Source organism: Schistocerca americana, chromosome 4, assembly GCF_021461395.2.
Source record: "Schistocerca americana isolate TAMUIC-IGC-003095 chromosome 4, iqSchAmer2.1, whole genome shotgun sequence".
NCBI lineage: Eukaryota > Metazoa > Arthropoda > Insecta > Orthoptera > Acrididae > Schistocerca > Schistocerca americana.
The window spans coordinates 227,395,549-227,420,318 of record NC_060122.1 but is presented as its reverse complement, the minus strand read 5'-3'; the positions used below and the strand labels follow the sequence as shown (position 1 = coordinate 227,420,318).

The 24,770-nt window shown below is 41.7% G+C and overlaps 1 protein-coding gene across 1 annotated transcript in view; it reads left to right on the top strand.

Annotated features, from left to right (window-relative positions):
• Positions 1-24,770, top strand: part of LOC124613150 (trypsin-7-like) — a 278,621-nt gene that overhangs the window by 129,685 nt on the left and 124,166 nt on the right. Inside the window, exon 5 of the mRNA XM_047141775.1 lies at positions 16,068-16,264. Coding sequence (XP_046997731.1) covers positions 16,068-16,264 — 197 coding nt within the window. The remainder of the gene's footprint in view (positions 1-16,067; positions 16,265-24,770) is intronic.

The window sequence follows — 24,770 nt, the reverse complement described above, 5'->3', positions numbered from 1 at the left end:
TAAGTACAAAAACGCTTTTTGATGCCTCAGGACATGACCTTTCAACCTTCCTCTTCTTTAATCAATGTCTTTCTATACATAAAGAAGACTATCCGTTTGTTTGCTTGTTTGTAATCCACACTTTACCTTCGAGACAAGAGTAAGATCACTGTCTACATAAGATTTCGCAGTCTGAACATATTTGGAGAAAGGATGTTACCAAAAATCTCTAAAAAGTTCTTGGCTGATTTACTTCAGATTTCTACACGATTTCCTAATGAACATTTGGGCAGACATAGGCTATATACTTTTTAATACAAATTACATATATATATATATATATATATATATATATATATATATATATATATATATATATGTGTGTGTGTGTGTGTGTGTGTGTGTGTGTGTGTGTGTGTGTGTGTGTGTCTGTCTGTCTGTCTGTCACGCCCGGGTTCCCGGGTTCGATTCCCGGCGGGGTCAGGGATTTTCTCTGCCTCGTGATGGCTGGGTGTTGTGTGCTGTCCTTAGGTTAGTTAGGTTTAAGTAGTTCTAAGTTCTAGGGGACTGATGACCTAAGATGTTAAGTCCCATAGTGCTCAGAGCCATTTTTTTGTCTGTCTGTGCGCTCGACTAAACAACTTGCCGGCCGTGGTGGCCGAGCGGTTCTAGGCGCTACAGTCTGGAACCGCGCGAATGCTACTTTCGCAGGTTCGAATCCTGCCTCGGGCATGAATGTGTGTGATGTCAGGTTAGTTAGGTTTAAGTAGTTCTAAGTTCTAGGGGACTGATGGCCTCAGAAGTTAAGTCCCATAGTGCTCAGAGCCATTTGAACCATTTTTTGAAGTTGTTGAGTTGGTCAGGCGATTCTTACAGGTGGATACCTGACCTCATTCTCTGCTGCTGCCATTTAAGGAAATCTGTATCGACGTGAATGGGAAGGGATGGACATGGCATTACATTTTTCCATCTGTGATATGAGGGATGCCAGCCTTCTAGACGGGAGAGGTGTTTTTTTTCTGGCTCGTTTGATGCAGCCCGCCACGAATTCCTCTCTTGTGCCAACCTTTTCATCTCAGAGTAGCACTTGCAACCTACATCCTGAATTATTTGCTGCGTGTATTCCAGTCTCTTTCTTATAGAATTTTTAGCCTCTACAGCTCCCTCTAGTACCATGGAAGTTATTCCTTAAAGTTTTAACACATATCGTATCGTTCTATATCATAACTTCTTATCAGTGTTTTCCATATATTACTATCCTCGTTGATTCTGCGGAGAACCTCCTCACTCGTTATGTTATCAGTTCACCTAATTTTCAACATTCTTCCGTACCACCAAATCTCTAATGTTTCTATTCTCTTCTGTTCCACTTTTCCCACAATCCATTTTTCAATACCGTACAATGCTGTGCTCCAAACGTACATCCACAGAAATTTCTTTCTTAAATTAAAATTTATATTTGATACTAGTATACTTCTCTTGGCCATGAATGCCCATTTTGCCTGTGCTAGTCTGCTTTTTATATCTCCCTTGCTCCGTCCGTCATGGATTATGTTTCTGCTTAGATTGTAGAATTCCTTGAATTCATTTAATTCGTGATCAGCAGTTTTGATCCTAAGTTTCTAACTGTTCTCATTTCTGCTACTTCTCATTACTTTTGTCCTTCTTCGATTTACTCTAAGTCCATATTCTGCATTCATCAGGCCGTTCATTCTATTCAGCACATCCTGTAAGCCTTCTTCACATTCACCGAGGACAGCAATGTCATCAGCGTATCTTATCATTGATATCCTTTCAATGTAAAATTTAATCCTACTCTTGAATCTCTCTTTCATTTCCTTCATTGCTTCTTCTGTGTATAGCTTTACCAGTAGGGACGATAGACTACAGCCCTATCTTACACCCTTTTTAATCCGAGGACTTCGTCCTTGGTCTTCCATTCATTGTTCCCTCTTTGTCCTTGTATATATTGTATATCACCCGCCTTTCTCTACAGCTTATCGCTATTTTCTCACAATTTCGAACATCTCGCACCAGTTTACATTGTAGAACGCTTTTTCTGGGTCAACAAATCCTATGAACGTGTCCTGATTTATCTTCAGTCTTGCTCCCATTATCAATTGCAATGTCAAAACAGCCACTCTGGTGCCATTACCTTTCCTAAATCCGACTGGTCGTCATCTACCACATTCTCAATTTTCGTTTCCATTCTTTTGTGTATGATTCTTGTGATCAACTTGGATGCATGAGCTGTTAAGTGTGCAACCTTCAGAACTGTGAGGTGCATTATCACTCAGTAATAGTAGCCACTGGTTCGGAATGTTCTAATGAGACTTGGGGGTGCGCTGATGACAGAAAGCATGGGTCACATTTCAGTGGTGTCGGTGGAGTCTATCAGCAGGATGGATTTCACTAGACATGGCCTGCACCTCAACAGGTATGGGAAGCGGAGGTTGGCAAAGCTTATAGGTGACAGAATAGATGGGGTTGGTGGGATCACTCATGGGAAAATTCCTGCAGCAGTGAGTGTTAGAGCTGCACCTTTTTTAGATTGAAGTCAGCTGATAGGTATTCCTGCTTAAGGGAAGTCTCTCTAACAAAAGAACCACTTTTGACAAAGCTTAGGTATGCGAGTAATGAGGGAATTAGTATATTTCATCAAAATATACAACGTATTAGAGATAAAGTTAGTGAACTGCTTATAGATGTTGACTCTGAAATTATTGGTATATCTGAACACTTCTTAAATAAGGAGATAATTCAGAGGCTTCCTTTACCAGGATACAGGTTGGCTGGCAGCTTTTCGAGGAGCTCTTTGTGGTGTGGGGGAGTAGCCATGTATGTGAAAAACGGCATTCCACTTGAGTCAATTGATGTTTCAAAGTACTGCACTGAAAAGGTGTTTGAATGTTGTGCAGCTGTGGTTACATTTAACGGAGCTAAACTTCTAACTGTTGTTATTTATAGATCCCCAGACTCCGATTTCACAACATTTTTGCTAAAGCTAGAGGAGGTTCTTGGTTCACTTTATAGGAAATATAAAAAGTTAGTTATTTGTGGTGACTTCAGTATTAATTGTATAAGTGATTGGGCAAGGAAGAGGATGCTGGTAGACCTCCTTAACTCATATAATCTTATGCAAACCGTATTCTTTCCAACGAGAGTGCAAGGGAACAGTAGAACAACCATAGACAACATTTTTGTTCATTCCTCATTACTAGAAGGGCATTCTGTTAGCAAAAAGGTGAATGGCCTTTCAGATCATGATGCATGTATTTTAACTCTAAAAGATTTTTGTGCTGCAACACGTGTTAAGTATAGTCATCAGCTGTTTAGGAAAGCTGATCCAGTTGCTGTAGAGACCTTTGTAAACCTTATCAAGGAACAAGAGTGGCAAGATGTTTATAGCGCTGATACAGTAGACGATAAATATAATGCTTTTCTCAAGACTTTTCTCGTGCTCTTTGAAAGTTGCTTTCCGTTAGAACGTTCAAAACAGGGTACTAGCACAAACAGGCAGCCTGAGTGGCTGACTAGAGCGATAAGAATATCTTGTAGAACAAAGTGGCAATTATATCAAAACGTTAGAAACAGTCAAAATCTAAATGCAGCAGTCCATTACAAACAGTATTGTAAGGTGCTTAAAAATGTTATTAGGAAGGCAAAAAGTATGTGGTATGCAGATAGAATAGCTAAGTCTCAGGATAAAATTAAAACCATATGGTCAGTCGTAAAGGAAGTGGCTGGTCTGCAGAAACAGGTCGAGGATATAGAATCAGTGCGTAGTGGGAATGTCCGTGTTACTGATAAGTCGCATATATCTACAGTATTTAATAATCACTTTCTGAATATAGCAGGTGAACTAAATAGAAACTTAGTCCCAACAGGGAATCATATAGCGCTCTTAGAAAAAAGTGTTCCGAGACTGTTACCTGAAATGCTCCTCCATGATACTGACAGGAGGGAGATTGAGTTAATAATTAAATCACTAAAGACCAAGAACTCTCATGGATATGACGGGGAATCTAGCAGAATACTGAAGTATTGTTCTATGTATGTTAGCCCAGTACTTAGCCATATCTGTAACTTTTCCTTTAGGAGTGGTCGGTTTCCTGACCGATTAAAGTACTCGGTAATGAAGCCACTTTATAAAAGGGGAGACATTGATAATGTTGACAATTTTAGACCTATTTCTAAGCCATCGATGTTTGCTAAAGTTATCGAGAAGGTTGTATATACAGGGTTACTGGAGCATTTAAATTCACATAATTTGCTGTCAAATGTTCACTTTGGTTTTAGAAGTGGTTTAACAACTGAAAATGCTACATTCTCTTTTCTCTGTGAGGTTTTGGACGGATTAAATAAAAGGTTGCGAACGCTAGGTGTTTTCTTTGATTTAACGAAGGCTTTTGACTGTGTTGACCACAAAATATTACTGCAGAAGTTGGACCAATATGGAGTAAGGGGAGTAGCTTACAATTGGTTCGCCTCTTACTTTGAGAACAGAAAGCAGAAGGTAATTCTCCGCAATATTGAGAGTGGTAGTGATGTTCAGTCGCAATGGGGCACTATTAAGTGGGGAATTCCCAAGGATCGGTGCTGGGGCCACTGCTGTTTCTTATTTATACGAATGATATGCCTTCTAGTATTACAGGTGGTTCAAAAATATTTCTGTTTGCTGATGACACCAGCTTGATAGTGAAGGATCTTGTGTGTAATACTGAAACAGTATCAAATAATGTAGTTCATGAAATAAGTTCGTGGCTTGTGGAAAATAATTTGATGCTAAATCACAGTAAGACTCAGTTTTTACAGTTTCTAACTCACAATTCAACAAGAACCGATATTTTGATCAGACAGAATGGGCATATTATAAGCGAGACGGAACAGATCAAGTTCCTAGGCCTTCGGATAGATAGTAAGCTGTTGTGGAATGCTCCTGTCCAGGATCTTGTTCAGAAACTAAATGCTGCTTTATTTACCATTAGAACAGTATCTGAAATAAGTGACACTTCAATACGAAAAGTAGTCTACTTCGCATATTTTCATACGCTTATGACGTATGGTATTATTTTTTGGGGTAATTCTTCTGATTCAAAAAGGGTATTTTTGGCTCAAAAACGGGCTGTTCGAGCTATATGTGGTGTAAGTTCAAGAACCTCTTGTCGACCCCTATTCAGTAGTCTGGGAATTCTGACATTGCCCTCACAGTATATTTTTTCTTTAATGTCGTTTGTTGTTAGCAATATTAGCGTATTCCCAAGAGTTAGCAGCTTTCACTCAGTTAATACTAGGCAGAAATCCAATCTGCATGTGGAATGCACTTCCTTGACTCTTGTGCAGAAAGGAGTGCAGTATTCTGCTGCATTCATTTTCATTAAACTACCACAAGAACTCAAAAATCTTAGCAGTAGCCCAAGTACTTTTAAGTATAAACTGAAGATTTTCCTCATGGCTCACTCTTTCTATTCTGTCGAGGAGCTCCTGGAAGAGCTAAAAAATTAAGCAAATTCCAGTGTTACATTGTTGATTTTCTTTATTTAAACTTACGACTTGTCACCTGAATATGTTTTTTTATAATTCATTTTATCTGTTTCTAATATCGTGTTATAATTTCATGTATTGACTCGTTCCATGACCATGGAGACTTCTCCTTAATTTGGTCCCACGGAACAATAAATAAATAAATAAATAAAATAAATAAATAATAGTTCCAGTTATTGTTAGCATTGCTTGGATTCGATGTGTGAGTATGGTATAGCAATTATTGACCCAGATAGGAGCATAGTATTCTGTGGTTAAGCGTATGAGCGCTATTGTGATAATTCTTAAAGTTTTGGCGGTAGCACTCCACGAGCGAGTGGCCAACTTCTGAGTCAGGTTAGTTCAAGTTTTGATTTCAGCTGATAACTTTTTCAGGTACTTTATGAAGGTGAATGTTCTGTCGGAAATGACACCGAGGTATGTAGGGTATGGACTATGTTTCAATGTAACCCTGTCGTAGTGAAGACATGAGTTCTTTGAGAGTCTCTGTTGTTAAGTTGAAACGACGACCTGTAGTTTTGTTTGAATTCGGCTGGAGCCCCTACTTCTTCAAATATTCACTAATTATGCCAAGGTCTTCTGTCAGTATATCCTTAGTTTGGGCAATGCTCGAATTTTAGATACCAAGGCACACTCATCTGTACACATAAAGTTCCGAGATTTGGTAGTAGTACATCTGGGATGAATATATTAAACACTAGCGAAACCGGCAATGCTTCACAATTGTTAAATATATATGGGAACTGGATACACGACCTGATCTCCTTGTCCCTCTCCCCCCCCCCCCCCCCTCTCTCTCTCTCTCTCTCTCTGTCCATCTGCTTTTCCTCCTAGCTCTCTCCGCCGCCTCCTCCCTCCTCTCGCTGTCAACTCCCCCTTCCCTCTCTCTGTGTCCACTTCCTCACCCCCTTCCCTTTGTCTACCTCCTCTTTCCCCCTACCACTGAAATTGAGCTTCGTTTAGTGTTAAGGCCAAAGAAAACTTCACTGAGAATTCAAGTTGCTAAAAAAATTGGGTAAATTCGTTGAAATCAATGCTATAAAGGGTACGAGATATCTCTCCGTCTGTGAGGATTGTAGCTTCAATGATAGTATGTCAAATATTTTTAACCTGCAAACGGTAGGGATTACGAAGTTTCAGACGATACGAATTCCGTAATACTATTCTAATCAGAAGGCGATAAGCAATACATAAAACATACATGATTTCTATCAAATCCGACTGTGATGAAGAAAACAAAACAGTACATAGTTATGTGTACAAGATTAGTTTAAAATTATGTATAAAGAGGAAGAATATGTATGGAAGAAAAATTTCTTCAATAGCCCTGCTATTGTAGTTAAAACTGACTGCAAGAAATAAAAGGAAATCGCACAGTTTCACCACACTGCACGACACAGCATTTGCCTTATCACAGTTGGTTCTAACAGAAAACTTGTACATTGTTGATTAAAGTAATGTATAGCCTATGTCTGTTTGAATGATTATTAAAGCATCGTGCAAAAATTTGAAGCGATTTGGTCATAACTTCCAATATAACATGATTATTTGGACAGGCATAGGTTATATATGTACTGCCAAAATTTGAAGTCAATCAGTCATATGACCGACTCACTAAACACTTTTGGAATATATATATAGCCCATGTCCATCCAAATGTTTATTTGAATATTGTGTTAAAAGGGGGATATGTCTGCCTCAAAGTTTATTAGAGTATTGTGTAAAGTTGCGAAATAAATTGGTCAACAACTTTTTCATATATTTGCTATGAACTTATTTTCCGTTTATATATTATTATATTTAAATATCATATATATTTAAAAAATGGAACCTATGACAGTATTGTGTAACAATTCGATTTTTACTAATAACTATTCCCCTTTTATGCAGTATATGTTATTTATATACCATATATATTTAAATAAGTAGCTTAGGTCTGTCCAAACATTTAATAATGGAAAAATGTGAAGTAAATTGATAAAGTAATTTTGTGTTAAACAGTCTCTTGTCTTTATATAGTAGTGGAAGTACCATATGTATATCAAAAATACATAGCTTGTTTATGTCCAAATGTTTATTTGAGTCCCTTGAAAAGAAACTGAAGCAAATCGGTCAAGAACTATTTGATATCTTTCGTAACAATGATATATATGTTTGTGTGTGTGTGTGTGTGTGTGTGTGTGTGTGTGTGTGTGTGTGTACATATTTACAGGGTGATTATAATTGAAGTTAAGCTTTCAAACCGCTCTAGAAATAACACCACTGGTCAGAATGGCATCAAATTGCAACTAAATATTATCGGAGAAGGGGGAAAACGTATGGCAGAAGAAAAATAAATAACTAAAAAATGTAGCAATAGATGGAGCTGTAAGCATCGTAATATAATAGTGGTCGACTACAAATGATAAATGAATTATACAAAAATGCCTAAAGTGTACCTTTGACATTAAACAAACTGTACTACTCACAAGGGAACCTCCCAGTCGCACCCCCCTCAGATTTAGTTATAAATTGGCACAGTGGATAGGCCTTCAAGAACTGAAAACAGATCAATCGATAAAACAGGAAGAATTTGTGTGGATCTATGAAAAAAAATAAGCAAAATATACAAACTGAGTAGTCCATGCCCGCATAGGCAACATCAAGGAGAGGGTAAGTTCAGCAGCGCCATGGTCCCGTGGTTAGCGTGAGCAGCTGCGGAACGAAAAGGTCCTTGGTTCAAGTCTCCCTTCGAGTAAAAATTTTACATTCTTTATTTTCGCAAAGTTATGATCTACCGATCTGTCCGTTCATTGACGTCTCTGTTCACTGTAATAAGTTTAGTGTCTGTGTTTTGCGACCGCACCGCAAAACCGTGCGATTAGTAGACGAAAGGACGTGCCTCTCCAATGGGAACCGAAAACATTTGATTGCAAGGTCATAGGTCAACAGATTCCTCCACAGGAAAACACGTCTGATATATTCTATACGGCAAGGGTGACGGCATGTGCGTCACATGACAGGAATATGTTGTCGACCCACCTAACTTGTACACTTGGCGAATGAGTAAAGAGATTCTTATACCTTGCCCGATTTAGGTTTTCTTGTGGATGTGATAATCGTTTCCAAAAAAGTTATGAAAACATAAGTGTGTGTCACATAAACTGCAACGAATGAATGCAACTGTTTCACAGTCGCACAGTTTTCCCTGTGCTCTGTCAAAACATATGTTTTTAACGTTTTCACATTTTTCGGACGGACGGACAGATAATAATTGTCTGAAAATAAAAATTTAATCCTCTCTTTCGAGGGAAGACTTGAACCAAGGACCTCGCGTTCCGCAGCTGCTCACGCTAACCACAGGACCACGGCGCTCCTAAGCTCACGTTTCTCCTTTATGTTGCCTATCTTGCACATGGACTACTCAGTTTGTATATTTTGCTTATTTTTTTCATAGTTCCATACAACTTCTTCCTGTTTTCTCGATTGATCTGTGTTCAGTTTTTCAAGGCCTACCTACTGTGCCAACTTATAACTAAATCTGACGGGGGTGCGATGGGGAGGTTCCCTTGTCAGTGTGCATGGGTGTACAGGTGTGATACCGTTAGTTACGTAAGCCCATCCACTATGGCAAGGTCATATCACATCAGATAGGAAAAATCGGTATTTAATTGTCCTGAGGCCAAAAACAGCATAAAAAGCATCAATCAAAATCAAATCGGATTATTAATTTCCGTGTCACTGGCGCAAAACATGTTCAATATACTGTCCACCGTTTTCTGCAACAAGTTGAAATCGAGAAACAGCATGTTCCAAAACTGATCGAAGTGTTTCTGGGGTCACGTTCAGAATGTGTTGCGCAATGCGTGCCTTCAATGCAGCTAAGTTTGCAGTCGGAACACACAAAACACAACATCTTTCAGATAGCCCCACAGTCAGAAGTCACACGAATTAAGACCAGGTGATCGGGACGGCCAGGCTGTAGGGAAATGGCGCCTGATAATTCTAGCATTTCCGAAATGGCGCTTTAGCAGCTGCTTAACTGGATTTGCAATGTGTGGAGTTGCGCTATCTTGCATAAAAATGATCCCATCCACACATCCACGCTGCTGGAGAGCTGGAATGGCGTAGTCGCGCTAAAGACACTCGTAGCGCTTACCAGTGACAGTACAGGTAACAGGACCGGAAGCACCTGTCTCTTCAAAAAAATTTGGCCCTATGGTAAATGATGCCGTAAACCCGCACCACACAGTGACCTTTTCAGGATGAAGTGGTACTGGTTGATTTGCGTGCGGATTTTCCGTTGCCCATATTCGTCAATTCTGTACATTGACATATCCTGTCAGATGGAAGTGGGCTTCGTCTGTCCACAAAATCTTTCACAGCCAGTCATTGTCCACTTCCATGAGAACAAGAAATTCTAACGCAAAGGTCTCTCTTGCTGGCAGGCCAACAGGAAACAACTTGTGCACATGGGTAAATTTGAATAGATAGCAAAGAAGGATGTTTCGTCGGATTTTACACACCATGCTCATGGGTATGTACAGTGTTCGGGCAATTCTCCATGCACTACACATTTGCACACCACCACTCGTCTCCTCCTGCATTGCTGTGGCCACTACTTCCACTGACGTCAAATCAAAGGTCCCGAGTTCGAGTCTCAGTCCGACACACAGTTTTAATCTGCCAGGAAGTTTCATACTAGCACACACTCCGCTGCAGAGTGAAAATCTCATTCTGGAAACATCCCCCAGGCTGTGGCTAAGCCATGTCTCCGCAATATCCTTTCTTCCAGGAGTGCTAGTTCTGCAAGGTTCGCAGAAGAGGTTCTGTGAAGTTTGGAAAGTAGGAAACGAGGTACTGGCAGAACTGAAGCTGTGAGGACGGATTGTGAATCGTGCGTGGGTGGCTCAGGTGGTAGAGCACTTGCACGCAAAAGGCAAAGGTCCCGAGTTCGAGTCTCGGCTTCAGAGTGAAAATCTCATTGTGGTCGAATCAATTCGTTTCCTCCCTCTACTAGGTTGCACAATAAAAGAACCCGTCTTTTCGAATTTCGGAATCATTTTCTACAGAACCATGGCAGTCATCGGATCAATTCCTTTTTTCAAACGCTTCAGTGTCCGGAACTCCTGCAGAGCGACGTGTGCACAGTCATCAATCTTGTAATACAGCTTTACAGGCAGAGCGAGATCCTGCATTGAGACAGTCATGACGAATGTCGCAGACGCGAAAGGAGGAAAAGCCGTGTACCTGGCGTGTTTATACCAACTTCAGTGCGCATGACAGGTATTTTCATTTATGTATCTTGACACATACAGCGCCATCTATTGATCAATTTCTGCACTATTTTTATTCTTCTGCCATACGTTTTCCCCCTTCTCCGATAATATTCCGTTGCAATTTCACATCATTCTGACCAGTGGTGTTATATCCACAGCGCTTTGAAAGTTTAACTTTAATTATAATCATTATATATATATATATATATATATATATATATATATGTAACCTGGGTCTACCCTGCCCAAACATTTGTTAATCATGTAAACATTTGAGGTGAATCGGTAAAGAACTTTTTGAGACTTTTGTTATCAACGTTTCCTCTGTGTGTATTCTTATGCATATATTTACATATCATATATATTAAAAATATGTAACCTATGTCTATGAAACGTTTGTTAGAATATCATGTAAAGATCTGAAATAAATTGGTGAAGAATTTTTAGAGATTTTTGGCAACAATATTAAACATCAGCTTGTCTGTATACTATTATAGGTTTTAGATAGATATTTGTGTACCACATATAATAATAAAACCGTAGTGTGTCGCCGGAATGTTTATCAGAATATCATGTAAAACTGTGAAGTGAATTGGTTAAGTACTTTTCGAGATTTTTGGAAACAACTTGAAACAGTGTCCTTGTCTCTAAACGGTAGTGCAGAAGCTAGTCGAAGAGCTAGTACAGATCCCTGTGGTAGGCCATTTTGTAGGCTATGGAAGATACTTGATTTTCCATTGAGGTTACTTGGAAAAATCTGTTGCTGAACACCTCGTTGTGTAGATGGAGAAAGAAGTTGCAAAGAATAAATTGATACACCTTGAATAGTGGTAATTCCTTCCATACTATATGCCGAGGCTGAACTTAAATCAATAAACACAGCGAATGTTTCGAGTTGTTCCTGGAATCCTCTCTCCATGTAGGTTGTAAATGAGAGACTTGATCACAGCTGCTTGTTCCTGGCATAAAACCAGCCTGCTCTAATGGTATGTTATAGTTTACAAAATTAAAATTCTTTGTCGGCTTTGCTTCACATACACACTTCACTGTCGAGTCTACATATAGTAAATCTAGTTTCACTCACAAAGTATGTTCAAACTGGCAAGAAACCACATTAAAGCGGCGTTCTGCTTAATGTCAACAGCTCCTCGTTAATAAGGGGGCTTTTTCTTCCTGCTCAGCACTGTATCTTGCGCTCCACAGTGCAAGCTTTTTCATGAAGGTACATCAAACAAGTTTTTGATGCTCTTTTCATTCCATTTCACGTTTAACTTTGTGGTAGTATATGCATAATGGCCTCGATGACTCACCAGTAAACTGAGATATCTGGACGCCATGTTAACTAAATTGCCTGCATTTGTAAGTCAAAATTACTGGAGAATGAATTTATGTACTTGTAAAGTAAGCATGTATTTTCTTCATGATGTTCTTATATATATATATATATATATATATATATATATATATATATATATATATATATATATATGTGTGTGTGTGTGTGTGTGTGTGTGTGTTATACATAAAAGGGAAACTATGTTAGCACAAATCGTGAAAAGTACTTGACTGATCCATTTCAAATTTTTACACAATACTCTAATGAACACTCAGACTGACAGAGACTATCAATTTTTAATATATAAATTTATATGTAACATGTAAAGGGGAAACGTTGTTATCAAATACCTCGAAATGTTCTTCAGATATTTATATAGATGAAGTTGAACGATTTACTTAGAATTTTTACATGATACTCTAATGAACTTTTTTTCTTCTCTTATTGTAGATATTGACATCATTATTGTTTCCAAATTATGACAGATTTTTTTTTCGATCTTGATTAGTGAATATTTACATTGTGAAGATACGCTTAAAATATCTAACTAGTAGTAGAGGTATCTGCGAGATGATTGCGAGTGAATACCATGTATTATTCTTACTGTTTGCTTTTTTGCAATCAATACTTTCTTTCTAAGAGATGAGTTACCTCAGAAAATTATTCCATACGACATTATTGAGTAGAAATATTGAAAAATATGTTACGAGGTTGATTCGTTTGTTTCTAAGATTATCAATTAAACTAAACCTGTTTTCTGGTACCTGTGTATGTACCACATCACTTGTTGGTATGACTCTATTTGTTGTACAGAACTGAATGTAGCGTGCTTTCTCAAAATGTAGGGAGAGCCCTTCTTCAGAAAATCACGTAATCATTCTTCGAAAATACTCATCAGTAATTTCTTCTGTAACGTTTTCTCCAATGGGATTTAGTATAACAGCAGTATCAACTGCAAAAAGTACCAATCTGCTTGATGAAAGTGAAGTGGAATATCATTCACAAATACAAGGTGTCCCACATAAATCCAGTACAACTCGGACTAGTTAATCATCTCTAGTCAAATTGCTCGTGAAGTAGCAACACTGTCTTGAAAGTAAGCTAAACTGTATTTCGTCGGTAAGTAGGGCACAGCTGTGTGTTTGTGCATCAGTCGTTGTGAGAAGCTCATATTGTTGACTTGTTACAGTAACTGGTTAGTTTGCTTTAGAACAGCTAATTTATATTGTGGAATGTTTCGTGAAAGGTAGGCTCCATCAAGGAATGTAAAGAAATGTTTCAAACAAAGTATCCTGGTAGAAGCCCCCCCCCCCCCCCCCCCACCACGACCAGCACTATTCAAGATATGTACAAGTAATGGAGGTCTTTAGGATCTGTTCAGAATGTGCAGAGGAATAAGTGAACAGCAGTGAGGACCCCTTAAACTATAGACAGAATTCGCATCGACATTACGAGAAGACCTCGCAAGTCGGTAAGCAGGTTATTGCTGCATGTTGGTGTAGCCCGTGCATCGTGCCATCGGGTAGTAAGAGATGTGAAATTGAAAGCCTATTGTGTGAGTGTGGTGCAAGGGTTGAAATGTGAGGTTCACGAAAAGAATTCATTATTGTAACTGGTAGTAAAAGTCAGTTGCTAACGGTTACATTGATCCCTTGGTTTACTTCATGTCAGATGAGGCTTGGTTTCATCTGTCAGATTACGTGAATTCCCAGAATTGAGATACTGATGCCCAGAATTGAGAATTGAGAACCACTCACATATTCTGCATCAAGAGCCTCTTCACTCAGAGAAGATAGGTGTTTGGTGTGCGTTGTCCTCCATGAAATTATTGGCCCCATATTTTTCAAGTACACATTAAAGAGCACCAGATATCTAAAGATCTTAGACTCTTTGTATGCATAATTAACAGATGCAAAGAAGCTGCACTTACTATTCCAGCAAGATGGAGCAATGAGCTTCCAACCAAAGTATGGCGCACATCACCAACATGTTCCCTGAAGACAGACTTGCCAGTAGAGGCCTTGGTTCCCAGCGTCCCTGGACTTACAATACTGGCCATTAAAATTGCTACACCAAGAAGAAATGCAGATGATAAACGGCTATTCATTGGACAAATGTATTATACTAGAACTGACATGTGATTACATTTTCACGCAGTTGAGGTGCCTGAGAAATCAGTACCCAGAACAACCACCTCTGGCCGTAATAATGGTCTTGATACGCCTGGGCATTGAGTCAAACAGAGCTTGAATGGCCTGTACAGGTACAGCTGCCCATGCAGCTTCAATACGATACCACAGTTCATCAAGAGTAATGACTGGCGCATTGTGACGAGCCAGTTGTTCGGCCACCATTGACCAGACGTTTTCAGTTGGTGAGAGATCTGGAAAATGTGCTGGCCAGGGCAGCAGTCGAACATTTTCTGTATCCAGAAAGGCCCGTACAGGACCTACAACATGCGGTCGTGCATTATCCTGCTGAAATGTAGGGTTTCGCAGGGATCGAATGAAGGGTAGAGGAACGTGTAGTAACAAATCTGAAATGTAACGTCCACTGTTCAACGTACCGTCAATGCGAACAAGAGGTGACCGAGACGTGTAACCAATGGCACCCCATGCCATCACGCCGGGTGACACGCCAGGATGGCGACGACGAATACACGCTTCCATTGTGCGTTCACAGCGATGTCGCCAAACACGGATGCGACCATCATGATGCTGTAAACAGAACCTGGATTCATCCGAAAAAATGACGTTATGCCATCGGTGCACCCTGGTTCGTCGTTGAGTACACCACCGCCGGCGCTCCTGTCTATGATGCAGCGTCAAGGGTAACCGCAGCCATGGTCTCCGAGCTCATAGTCCATGCTGCTGCAAGCGTCGTCGAACTGTTCGTGCAGATGGTTGTTGTCTTGTAAACGTCCCCATTTATTGACTCAGGGATCGAGACGTGGCTGCACGATCCGTTGCAGCCATGCGGATAAGATGCCTACCATCTCGACTGCTAGTGATACGAGGCCGTTGGGATCCAGCACGGTGTTCCGTATTACCCTCCTGAACCCACCGATTCCATATTCTGCTAACAGTCATTGGATCTCGACCAACGCGAGCAGCAATGTCGCGATACGATAAACCGCAATCGCGATAGGCTACAATCCGACCTTTATCAAAGTCGGAAACGTGATGGTACGCATTTCTCCTCCTTACACGAGGCATCACAACAACGTTTCACCAAGCAAAGCCGGTCAACTGCTGTTTGTGTATGAGAAATCCGTTGGAAATTTTCCTCATGTCAGCACGTTATAGGTGTCGCCACCGGCGCCAACCTTGTGTGAATGCTCTGAAAAGCTAATCATCTGCGTGTCACAGCATTTCTTCCTGTCGGTTAAATTTCGCGTCTGTAGCACGCCATCTTCGTGGTGTAGGAATTTTAGTGGCCAGCAGTGTAACTTTGTGTGATTTTTGTTAATGGGGCATAATAAAAAGCAAAGTGTGTGCTGACAATCTTTGCACAATAGACGATCTTAAGCAGAACGTTACTCGAGAAATCACACCTGCTGAATTACAGCGTGTGGCTGGTAACGTCATCAAGCGAAATCAGCGGTGCCTGGATGCCCATGGCCACCACTTACAGTATCTCTTACAAACAGGTAACTACATGTTTCTCAACGTTACTATCATCTATTCTTTTTTAGTTAGTTCGTTGTGACTTGAATCTCGGGTGTGACGCATACCAGTTTTATATACGACAGCCCATATGAGCATCAGGAGTTGACGCAAAATTGAATGCTGTTGAAATCCTTTTGTCACTGCTCCCCAGGCACATTCAGTGTAGGGCTACTGAAAGACTTCTGAGTTCTGACCACACACCTGGACGTTCACAATGGCTGAGAATGTCCAAGCAGACGCCGCCAAATTCTTCTGACACTTCCACGCCATCTGTGCCCACAGTGGAGATGGACTACGCAGACCAGCTCGCGATCGTGGCAGGCTGGGGCCGTGTCGGGCAAGACAAGCCACTGTCTCGCTTCCTCCTCGCAGCCGAGGTCCGCGTCATCTCCAACGACTTCTGCCGCAAGACGTCCATCGGCGATCATATCAAGGATAACATGCTGTGCACTTACTACGAGAAGAAGGACGCTTGTCAGGTACTGTCACCGTCACATTAACATGCAACCTACTACAGTTTAGCACCTTCTATTTAATAGTACGTAGGTCCATCAAGAAAATTCTCCACTTTGCAATGCAATTCTTTCTTGGACAAAACAACTGCAGTTATCAGATTATAAGACTGTTCACAGTACTGTGCTATCATGCGAAAATATGTAGGTTAGTACTATTGATACAGTGATAGACAAACTTCATGTCATTAAGTACTGTTAAACACGGCTGCTTCGTGATACTAAAGTCTCCAAAGTAACTGATATCATTAGTATAGGTCATGAATTCAGCAAAAAACACAGTGTGTTTCATTCGCAGACACAGTCTTGCGACAGTAGATGCAGGTGAACATTCTTCCTAGACATCAGAAGAAACTTCAGCATCGTATTTCATTCTCAATCACTATGGAAACTCTAAAAGTATCTGCAATTTTGCTCTAATTGTCTTTAAGTTGGCTCTAAGCCTTGTGTGATGCCATCTGCAAGATGGTAGGTCGCGGCACTATCACATCACAGTTATTGAATAGCTGTATTCTACAGCGCCTTTGTAGTTTGTGCAAATGTCCTTCAGACATGCATGCAGTTCTGAGGGAACATACACTACTGACGATCTACAGCTGTATTAAATACATGAAATGTATACATTTATACATCAGGTGGTACCATTTACTAGAAACACATGAAAATACGTGCAAATCCAAGACTCAAAGCCAGATCTCGAACTTATCAGGAGTGGTTGCTTTAAGCCATCAACACACAGGACGAGGCAGAAACGTTGCCATGCATGCAGATGGTATAACAACGTCACAAGACACTGCGCTGTTGGACACAGGACGATCTGGCTACCGTAATTTTGCTCTCTCAGCCCTCTCCAGTGGCAGTTGTCGCCTGTATTTTGCTCGCAAACAGTACAGTTTGATCACGAAGATGGATGCGTGTGAAATTCCACTGGCTGTATTAAAAGGCACATTCCCTCCCTTGTCCATATGCTAGTCTTGATGTTCTGACCGTGGTATACATAAATAAAACACTCGGTATCCCTGAATACCTAAGAAGACAAATAGGAAAGAAGTCCAATGAATAAGGATAACAGCTTACTAAACAACATCAAATCGACCAAATTCATTCCTTCCACTTATATTTACATAAAATCAAGTATTACAAAAAAAATGGTTCAAATGGCTCTGAGCACTATGGGACTCAACTGCTGAGGTCATTAGTCCCCTAGAACTTAGAACTAGTTAAACCTAACTAACCTAAGGACATCACAAACATCCATGCCCGAGGCAGGATTCGAACCTGCGACCGTAGCGGTCTTGCGGTCCCAGACTGCAGCGCCTTTAACCGCACGGCCACTTCGGCCGGCTAGTATTACAGATATTATTTCTGTTAATTGCGCGAAAAATCCCTAAAACCTTTTATAAAACGCGAAGATGGAAAAAAATTGGATGCAACAGGACTGGAGCCTTATACCAAACAAACTTCTGTTCCAAAACATTATACCTGCACCCACTACGCTAGACTGTAGCTTTGTTATGAGCAGCTTTGTATTTTATCTTGTACTCTTCTATAAGCTTTGATGTGCGAAATGTATTAATTTACATTTAACTAAAACAACTCCTAGCAAAAACTGCACATTTTGCATCAATCTTTAATGTGCCGTTGCGTTAAAGCGAAGTACTCTGTTAACACACGAGTTATAAAGCGATAATAACTAAATACGAAAATTCTTTAACCACCAATAAGACGTTCACATCGTTTTATTACAACAAATCGTACCAGCAACGTTTTGTTCTCAAGACATTCAATATGCTGGTGCTTAAAAACAGTATATATTCATGGGGTGTAAGCTACAACACAAAACTCACCGAATATGGGCTTCTACTGAAAACAAGTGCAACATGGTGTCTTGCTTTCTGGGGCCCTTAAGCTTTCTGCTTGTGACGTAACGAACGTTCTTCCTTCCTACTGGTTCTACCTTACGTGACGCTTCGCCCAAATGCCGCAGAACTTCTTTCTGATTCACGTGACGAAATGGCCCCTCAACTTGACACAGTAAGAAGTGGCGTCACAAAACTCGAAGAGGGCCAGGTCAACATTAGCTAATTCTTCCCGTCTGTCGACGGCTTTAACTACTTCAGCTAGCCAAGCACGTCTCGAGAACAGATTCAAACCCACATACAGGTATTTACAGCAACTGCAGGAAGTGGACAATTAGGGACGTTGGGTCGGTCCTCGAGGCGTGCCCAGGTAGCCATACTTGTTAAGGCGACAGCTCGTGATAAGCAGGATTACAGCTGAAGATCATATTGCTTACGGGCAGAAGTGGAACAGATTCAAACAAGCTATGAGAAATTTTAAACTCAGGCATGCCCATTCGTTAATCAACACGACACAGATCAGCTGTCCTATGGGAAAACCAACGTGGTCTTGGTATACGCAAAGTAAAAGCCGCAGCTGATCCCATCGTCCCAGTCGAGGAACTGAACCAGTACTTCACATTACTCACAACCGAAGTGAACTGCAAATGAATCATGCACTTACTGTTTACACCTTGGGGAAAAACAAAAAACTTTGTCTTGACGGAGTCTGGAAATATTTTACCCTTCTAGTTCCGCAAGACTTAATTAAAGAGCAAATCTCCATGGTCACGAAATTAACATCAGAAAAGTGAATAACAAATTAAATATAATTCACACGAATGCTATGCACGCAACAAAGTGCTGAGTATATACGTATTTTCAACAATATAACACAGGAGTTTGCAGAACAGATGGAGGGACACATGAGGAACTTCTTCAGTTTGGAAAGTGCAAGGACGACGACCAAGATTTTTTAATTCTTTGGCAGCTTACTGAAATTGGATGCAGCAGAATACTGCACACCTTTCTGCACAGGGGTCAAGGAAGTGCGATCCAAACGCAGATTGGATTTCTATGTAGTATCACATTAAGTGAAGGCTGCTAATTCTTGTGAAAAAGCGCATGTTGACAAACTACCTGTTGGCTTTTGTCCCGAGTTCTTAGGACCACGTTTGTTTGATGATTTTTCTGACGCTTCACCAGCACAAACGGCTGGCACTGTCAAAGCTTCACCCTCCATTGCTGGTGGCGGACTAGAGTCGAGCTCGCTACCGCTGAAATTATGTGCCTGGCGGCAATGTCCGAGGGCTTTTCCGTGACCATTACCGCGTTGGTTCTGCCCTTTTCTACCTGCGCTGCAGCATGAGAATCCAGGATCTGTTCACTTTGAGGCTTGCCTCTTTCTAGTTGAAGTTACTGTCGTTTTTGTGTATTTCTTTAGATTCTCTGAACAAACTTCACAACAAAAACTTACAACAGATATTGCTCGAACTGCCATTTCCAGAGCCAAAACTGCTCTTTGTGAATGGAGAGGGTCACCCCAGAATATAATGCCGTAAGTCATAAGCGAATGTTCTAGACACAATGGCATCACCGCCCAAATGATGGAACTTATCATTGACCCACTACTGCTCACAATAAAAGATACCTTGAACCATTTCTTAACGATAAGTACAGGGTTATTACAAATGATTGAAGCGATTTCACAGCTCTACAATAACTTTATTATTTGAGATATTTTCACAATGCTTTGCACACACATACAAAAACTCAAAAAGTTTTTTTAGGCATTCACAAATGTTCGATATGTGCCCCATTAGTGATTCGGCAGACATCAAGCCGATAATCAAGTTCCTCCCACACTCGGTGCAGCATGTCCCCATCAATGATTTCGAAAGCATCGTTGATGCGAGCTCGCAGTTCTGGCACGTTTCTTGGTAGAGGAGCTTTTAACACTGAATCTTTCACATAACCCCACAGAAAGAAATAGCATGGGGTTAAGTCGGGAGAGCGTGGAGGTCATGACATGAATTGCTGATCATGATCTCCACCACGACCGATCCATCGGTTTTCCAATCTCCTGTTTAAGAAATGCCGAACATCATGATGGAAGTGCGGTGGAGCACCATCCTGTTCAAAGATGAAGTCGGCGCTGTCGGACTCCAGTTGTGGCATGAGCCAATTTTCCAGCATGTCCAGATACACGTGTCCTGTAACGTTTTTTTCGCAGAAGAAGAAGGGGCCGTAAACTTTAAACCGTGAGATTGCACAAAACACATTAACTTTTGGTGAATTGCGAATGTGCTGCACGAATGCGTGAGGATTCTCTACAGCCCAAATTCGCACATTGTGTCTGTTCACTTCACCATTAAGAAAAAATGTTGCTTCATCACTGAAAACAAGTTTCGCACTGAACGCATCCTCTACCATGAGCTGTTGCAACCGCGCCGAAAATTCAAAGCGTTTGACTTTGTCATCGGGTGTCAGGGCTTGTAGCAATTGTAAACGGTAAGGCTTCTGCTTTAGCCTTTTCCGTAAGATTTTCCAAACTGTCGGCTGTGGTACGTTTAGCTCCCTGCTTGCTTTATTCGTCGACTTCCATGGGCTACGCGTGAAACTTGCCCGCACGCGTTCAACCGTTTCTTCGCTCACTGCAGGCCGACCCTTTGATTTCCCCTTACAGAGGCATCCAGAAGCTTTAAACTGCGCATACCATCGCCGAATGGAGTTAGCAGTCGGTGGATCTTTGTTGAACTTCGTCCTGAAGTGTCGTTGCACTGTTATGACTGGCTGATGTGAGTGCATTTCAAGCACAACATACGCTTTCTCGGCTTCTGTCGCCATTTTGTCTCACTGCGCTCTCGAGCGCTCTGGCGGCAGAAACCTGAAGTGCGGCTTCAGCCGAACAAAACTTTATGAGTTTTTCTACATATCTGTAGTGTGTTGTGACCATATGTCAATGAATGGAGCTACAGTGAATTTATGAAATCGCTTCAATCATTTGTAATAGCCCTGTATTTTCCCTGAGGTCTGGAAACAAGAACTGTTATGCTGCATTGCAACAGCATCCTCTGATAACCGAACTATCCTCACTCTTCCGGCACTGTCCGAGGCCTTACAGTATACAGTCGACGATCAGCTATCAACGCACTCATCTACGAACAGCCTACTGGACAAATACCGATCGACTTTCAGCAAAAATCACAGCACAATACCTCCTTTAATAAAAGTAAAAGCTGACCTGAAGCTTCCCATGGAGAGACAAGAGGCGACTATTATGAACGTCTTACACTTTAGCAAAGCCATTGGCACTGTCAACTCCGATATTTTACTTGCCAAACTTAACAGGCTGAATTTCTCTCCAAGTGCAGTGCAACGGTTTCGTTCACAGCTGACATCTCGCCAGCAATTCGTCATGTCTGGCACCATCAAAAATGGTTCAAATGACTCTGAGCACTATGGGACTTAACATCTATGGTCATCAGTCCCCTAGAACTTAGAATTACTTAAACCTAACTAACCTAAGGACATCACACAACACCCAGCCATCAGAGAGAAAATCCCTGACCCCGCCGGGAATCGAACCCGGGAACCCGGGCGTGGGAAGCGAGAACGCTACCGCACGACCACGAGATGCGGGCTCCGGCACCATCAAATCGTAACGGAGACAGGTAATATCAGACGTCCTCAAGGGTTCGGTATTAAGTACTATGCTTCATTTATTGTATGTCAGTGATGAGTCATCAGTCTCGTTTTACTGTAAACATCGCATGTTTGTTGATTACCTCCAGTTGTATCTAAGTGCAGAGCCAATAAACCTGAAGACAGCTATCGAGAATTTCAATTCTGACCTGTGTGCACTATCAAATTAGGCTTAGAATATAGAGCGAAAGCTCAATACATCTAAAACCCAAGCTGTCCTGACCGAGCGAGGTGGCGCAGTGGTTAGCACACTGGACTCGCATTCAGGAGGACGACAGTTCAATCCCGTCTCCGGCCATCCTGATTTAGATTTTCCGTGATTTCCCTAAATCGTTTCAGGCAAATGCCGGGACGGTTCCTTTGAAAGGGCACGGCCGATTTCCTTCCCAATCCTTCCCTAACCTGAGCTTGCGCTCCATCCCTAATGACCTCGTTGTCGACGGGACGTTAAACACTAACCACCACCACCACCAAGCTGTCCTGGTTGGTCATTCTAGGGTCATTAGTGAGAAATATAGGGAATCCCTACTACCTTTAATCCTTAACTACACTCGCTGTTTAGACTAACGTCAGTAACTTCGTGGGGCAGTTTTCGACTCCAAAAACAAGTGCCACTTGAAACTCATTTATTTCTACGTTTCTCTAAACTGTTGTTAAAAACAGAGCACCTTGAGCGACTAGAGGTAGGACGTTCATATTCACAGGACATATACAATAGTGTGTTCTGCAGAAATTATTAGCATTTCAGCCACCTCGGTTCAGCCTGTGTCCTGTCACCTAGTAGGCATAGGGTCCGCCATGGTCCCGTAACTTTTTCTATGCATGATGGCATCGACGCGCATAATGCGCGAATGGCATCCTGTGGTATAGCCATTCATGCTGCATTCACCTGGTTCCAAAGTTCATCTGTGATGGTTAGCATTGGGTCACAGCACTGCACCCGTCATTTCATCATATCCCACACATTTTCGATTGGAGACAAATCTGGTGATCCGACGGGCCAAGGCAAAATGCTGACATCCTGTGGCACGAAGAAGTTACGTGTTCATGTAGCACTGTTTTGGAAAAAAGTGGCGTCTGGGGTGTTGTGCGGAAAGGGTTTGGCTACGTCTGACAGTATGTCATTCACTTAGGTCACACTGGTCACAATGCCCTGCATACACACGATTTGTGATTTGTGGTTGTGCCCAATAGCACCCCACACCATAAGGCCTTGAGCTGGCGCTGTACATCTTGTGCGAATGCAGTCACCGTGATGCCACTCCCCATGTCTGCGGTGAACGAAAAGGCGGCCATCATTTTCAAACAACCAGAACCTGGATTCGTCGAGAGACGCTATCTGATGTCATTCCTATTCCAAATGACGTCGTTCCATGCACCATTGCCGTCTAGCACGTTTCTGCACATTCGTCAAAGGTAGGCGGTGAAGTGGACGACGCGCACGTAACCAGTGCCGTAATAAACAGTGACGCACTGTCACCCCTGATAGTGTCCGATGTGTTACACTGTTCCACTATTGCGCCAGAGCCGAGAAGGATGCAGATCTGTCCTGCAATGCCATTCGAATGAGGTGTCGATCTTCTCCGGGGTTAGTCTGGCTGGTGCTTCCTGACACATCTCGTCGTGTTCTACGGCCCTCCGTGAACCATTCTGCACACGCCCGTTGCACTGCCGAAACACTTCGTCCCACACGAGTGGCAGTTTCCCGGATGGTTGCATGACATCCTCTCATGCCAATAATGCGTCCTGTTTCAAACTCACTGATTTGATAGTACAGTTCGCACATTCGTCTGCAAGGCATCCTGCATGTCTGCTCAAGTCACACTTCAGTTTACAGCGACAGTGAGAGCCATAGGCACATTTTGCCAGGAGGTGGTGTTCCACCGCGACATCGATGTTGACGTTGAAACCGCAGGCCGACTTGTTTCAGATGCTAATAATTTCTACAGAACATACTAATGTACGTGCCCTGTGAATATGAACGTCGTATCTCCAGTCGTTCAAAGTGTTCTGTTTTTTCTAAGCATGAGTGTATAAGAATGTTGAGAAACATGTCCTGAGATGAAATAATGACCAATTAAGAAAACTATAAAGAGAAAATAAATAATGACTTTCAATAAAAAAAATGACAATAGATACATGAACCGGTCAAGAAAGACAACGAAAAGTATCCACCCAACGAAAAGCATCCTACTCTAAATGATAGAACTTACTTTCGCTAATCACAATTTTCTCCTTAAAAATGGCCAGATTGTTTTATTATTCTTCATATTCTTCGCGGACATTCTCCTTCGCCGCTTCATTGTCCTCTACGCTAACGTGACAAGTCATGGGATACTGATATGCACGTATACAGCTGGGGATAGTACCGCACACACAAGGTAGAAAAGGGCAGTGTATTGGCGGAGTCGCCATTTGCACTCAGGTGATTCATGTAAAACAGTGGCCGACATGATTGTGGCCACACAACGGGAGCTAACAGACTTTGAACGTGAAATGGTAGCTGAAGCTTGACGCATGCAGCATTCCATTTCCAATATCTTTGCGGAATTCAGTATTCTGAAATTCACGGTATCAAGAGTGTGCCGAGTGTACTAAATTTCAGGCATTAAAACTCGCCAAGGAGAAAGCAGAGGCCAATAGCGTTCACTTAACGACGGAGAGCAGCGGCGGTTTGCCTAGAGTTGTCAGTGTTAACAATCAACACTGCGTGAAAGAACCGCAGAAATCAGTGTGGGACGTATGGTGAACGTTTCCGTTAGGACAGTGGGGCGAATTTTGGCGTTAGTGAGCTATGGCAGCAGACGACTGATGCGACTGCCTTTGTTGGAAGCACGACATCGACTGCAGCGCCTTTCCTGGGTTCGTGACCATATTGGTTGGACCTCAGACGGCTATAAAACTGTAGTGTGGTCAGATTAGTCCTGAAT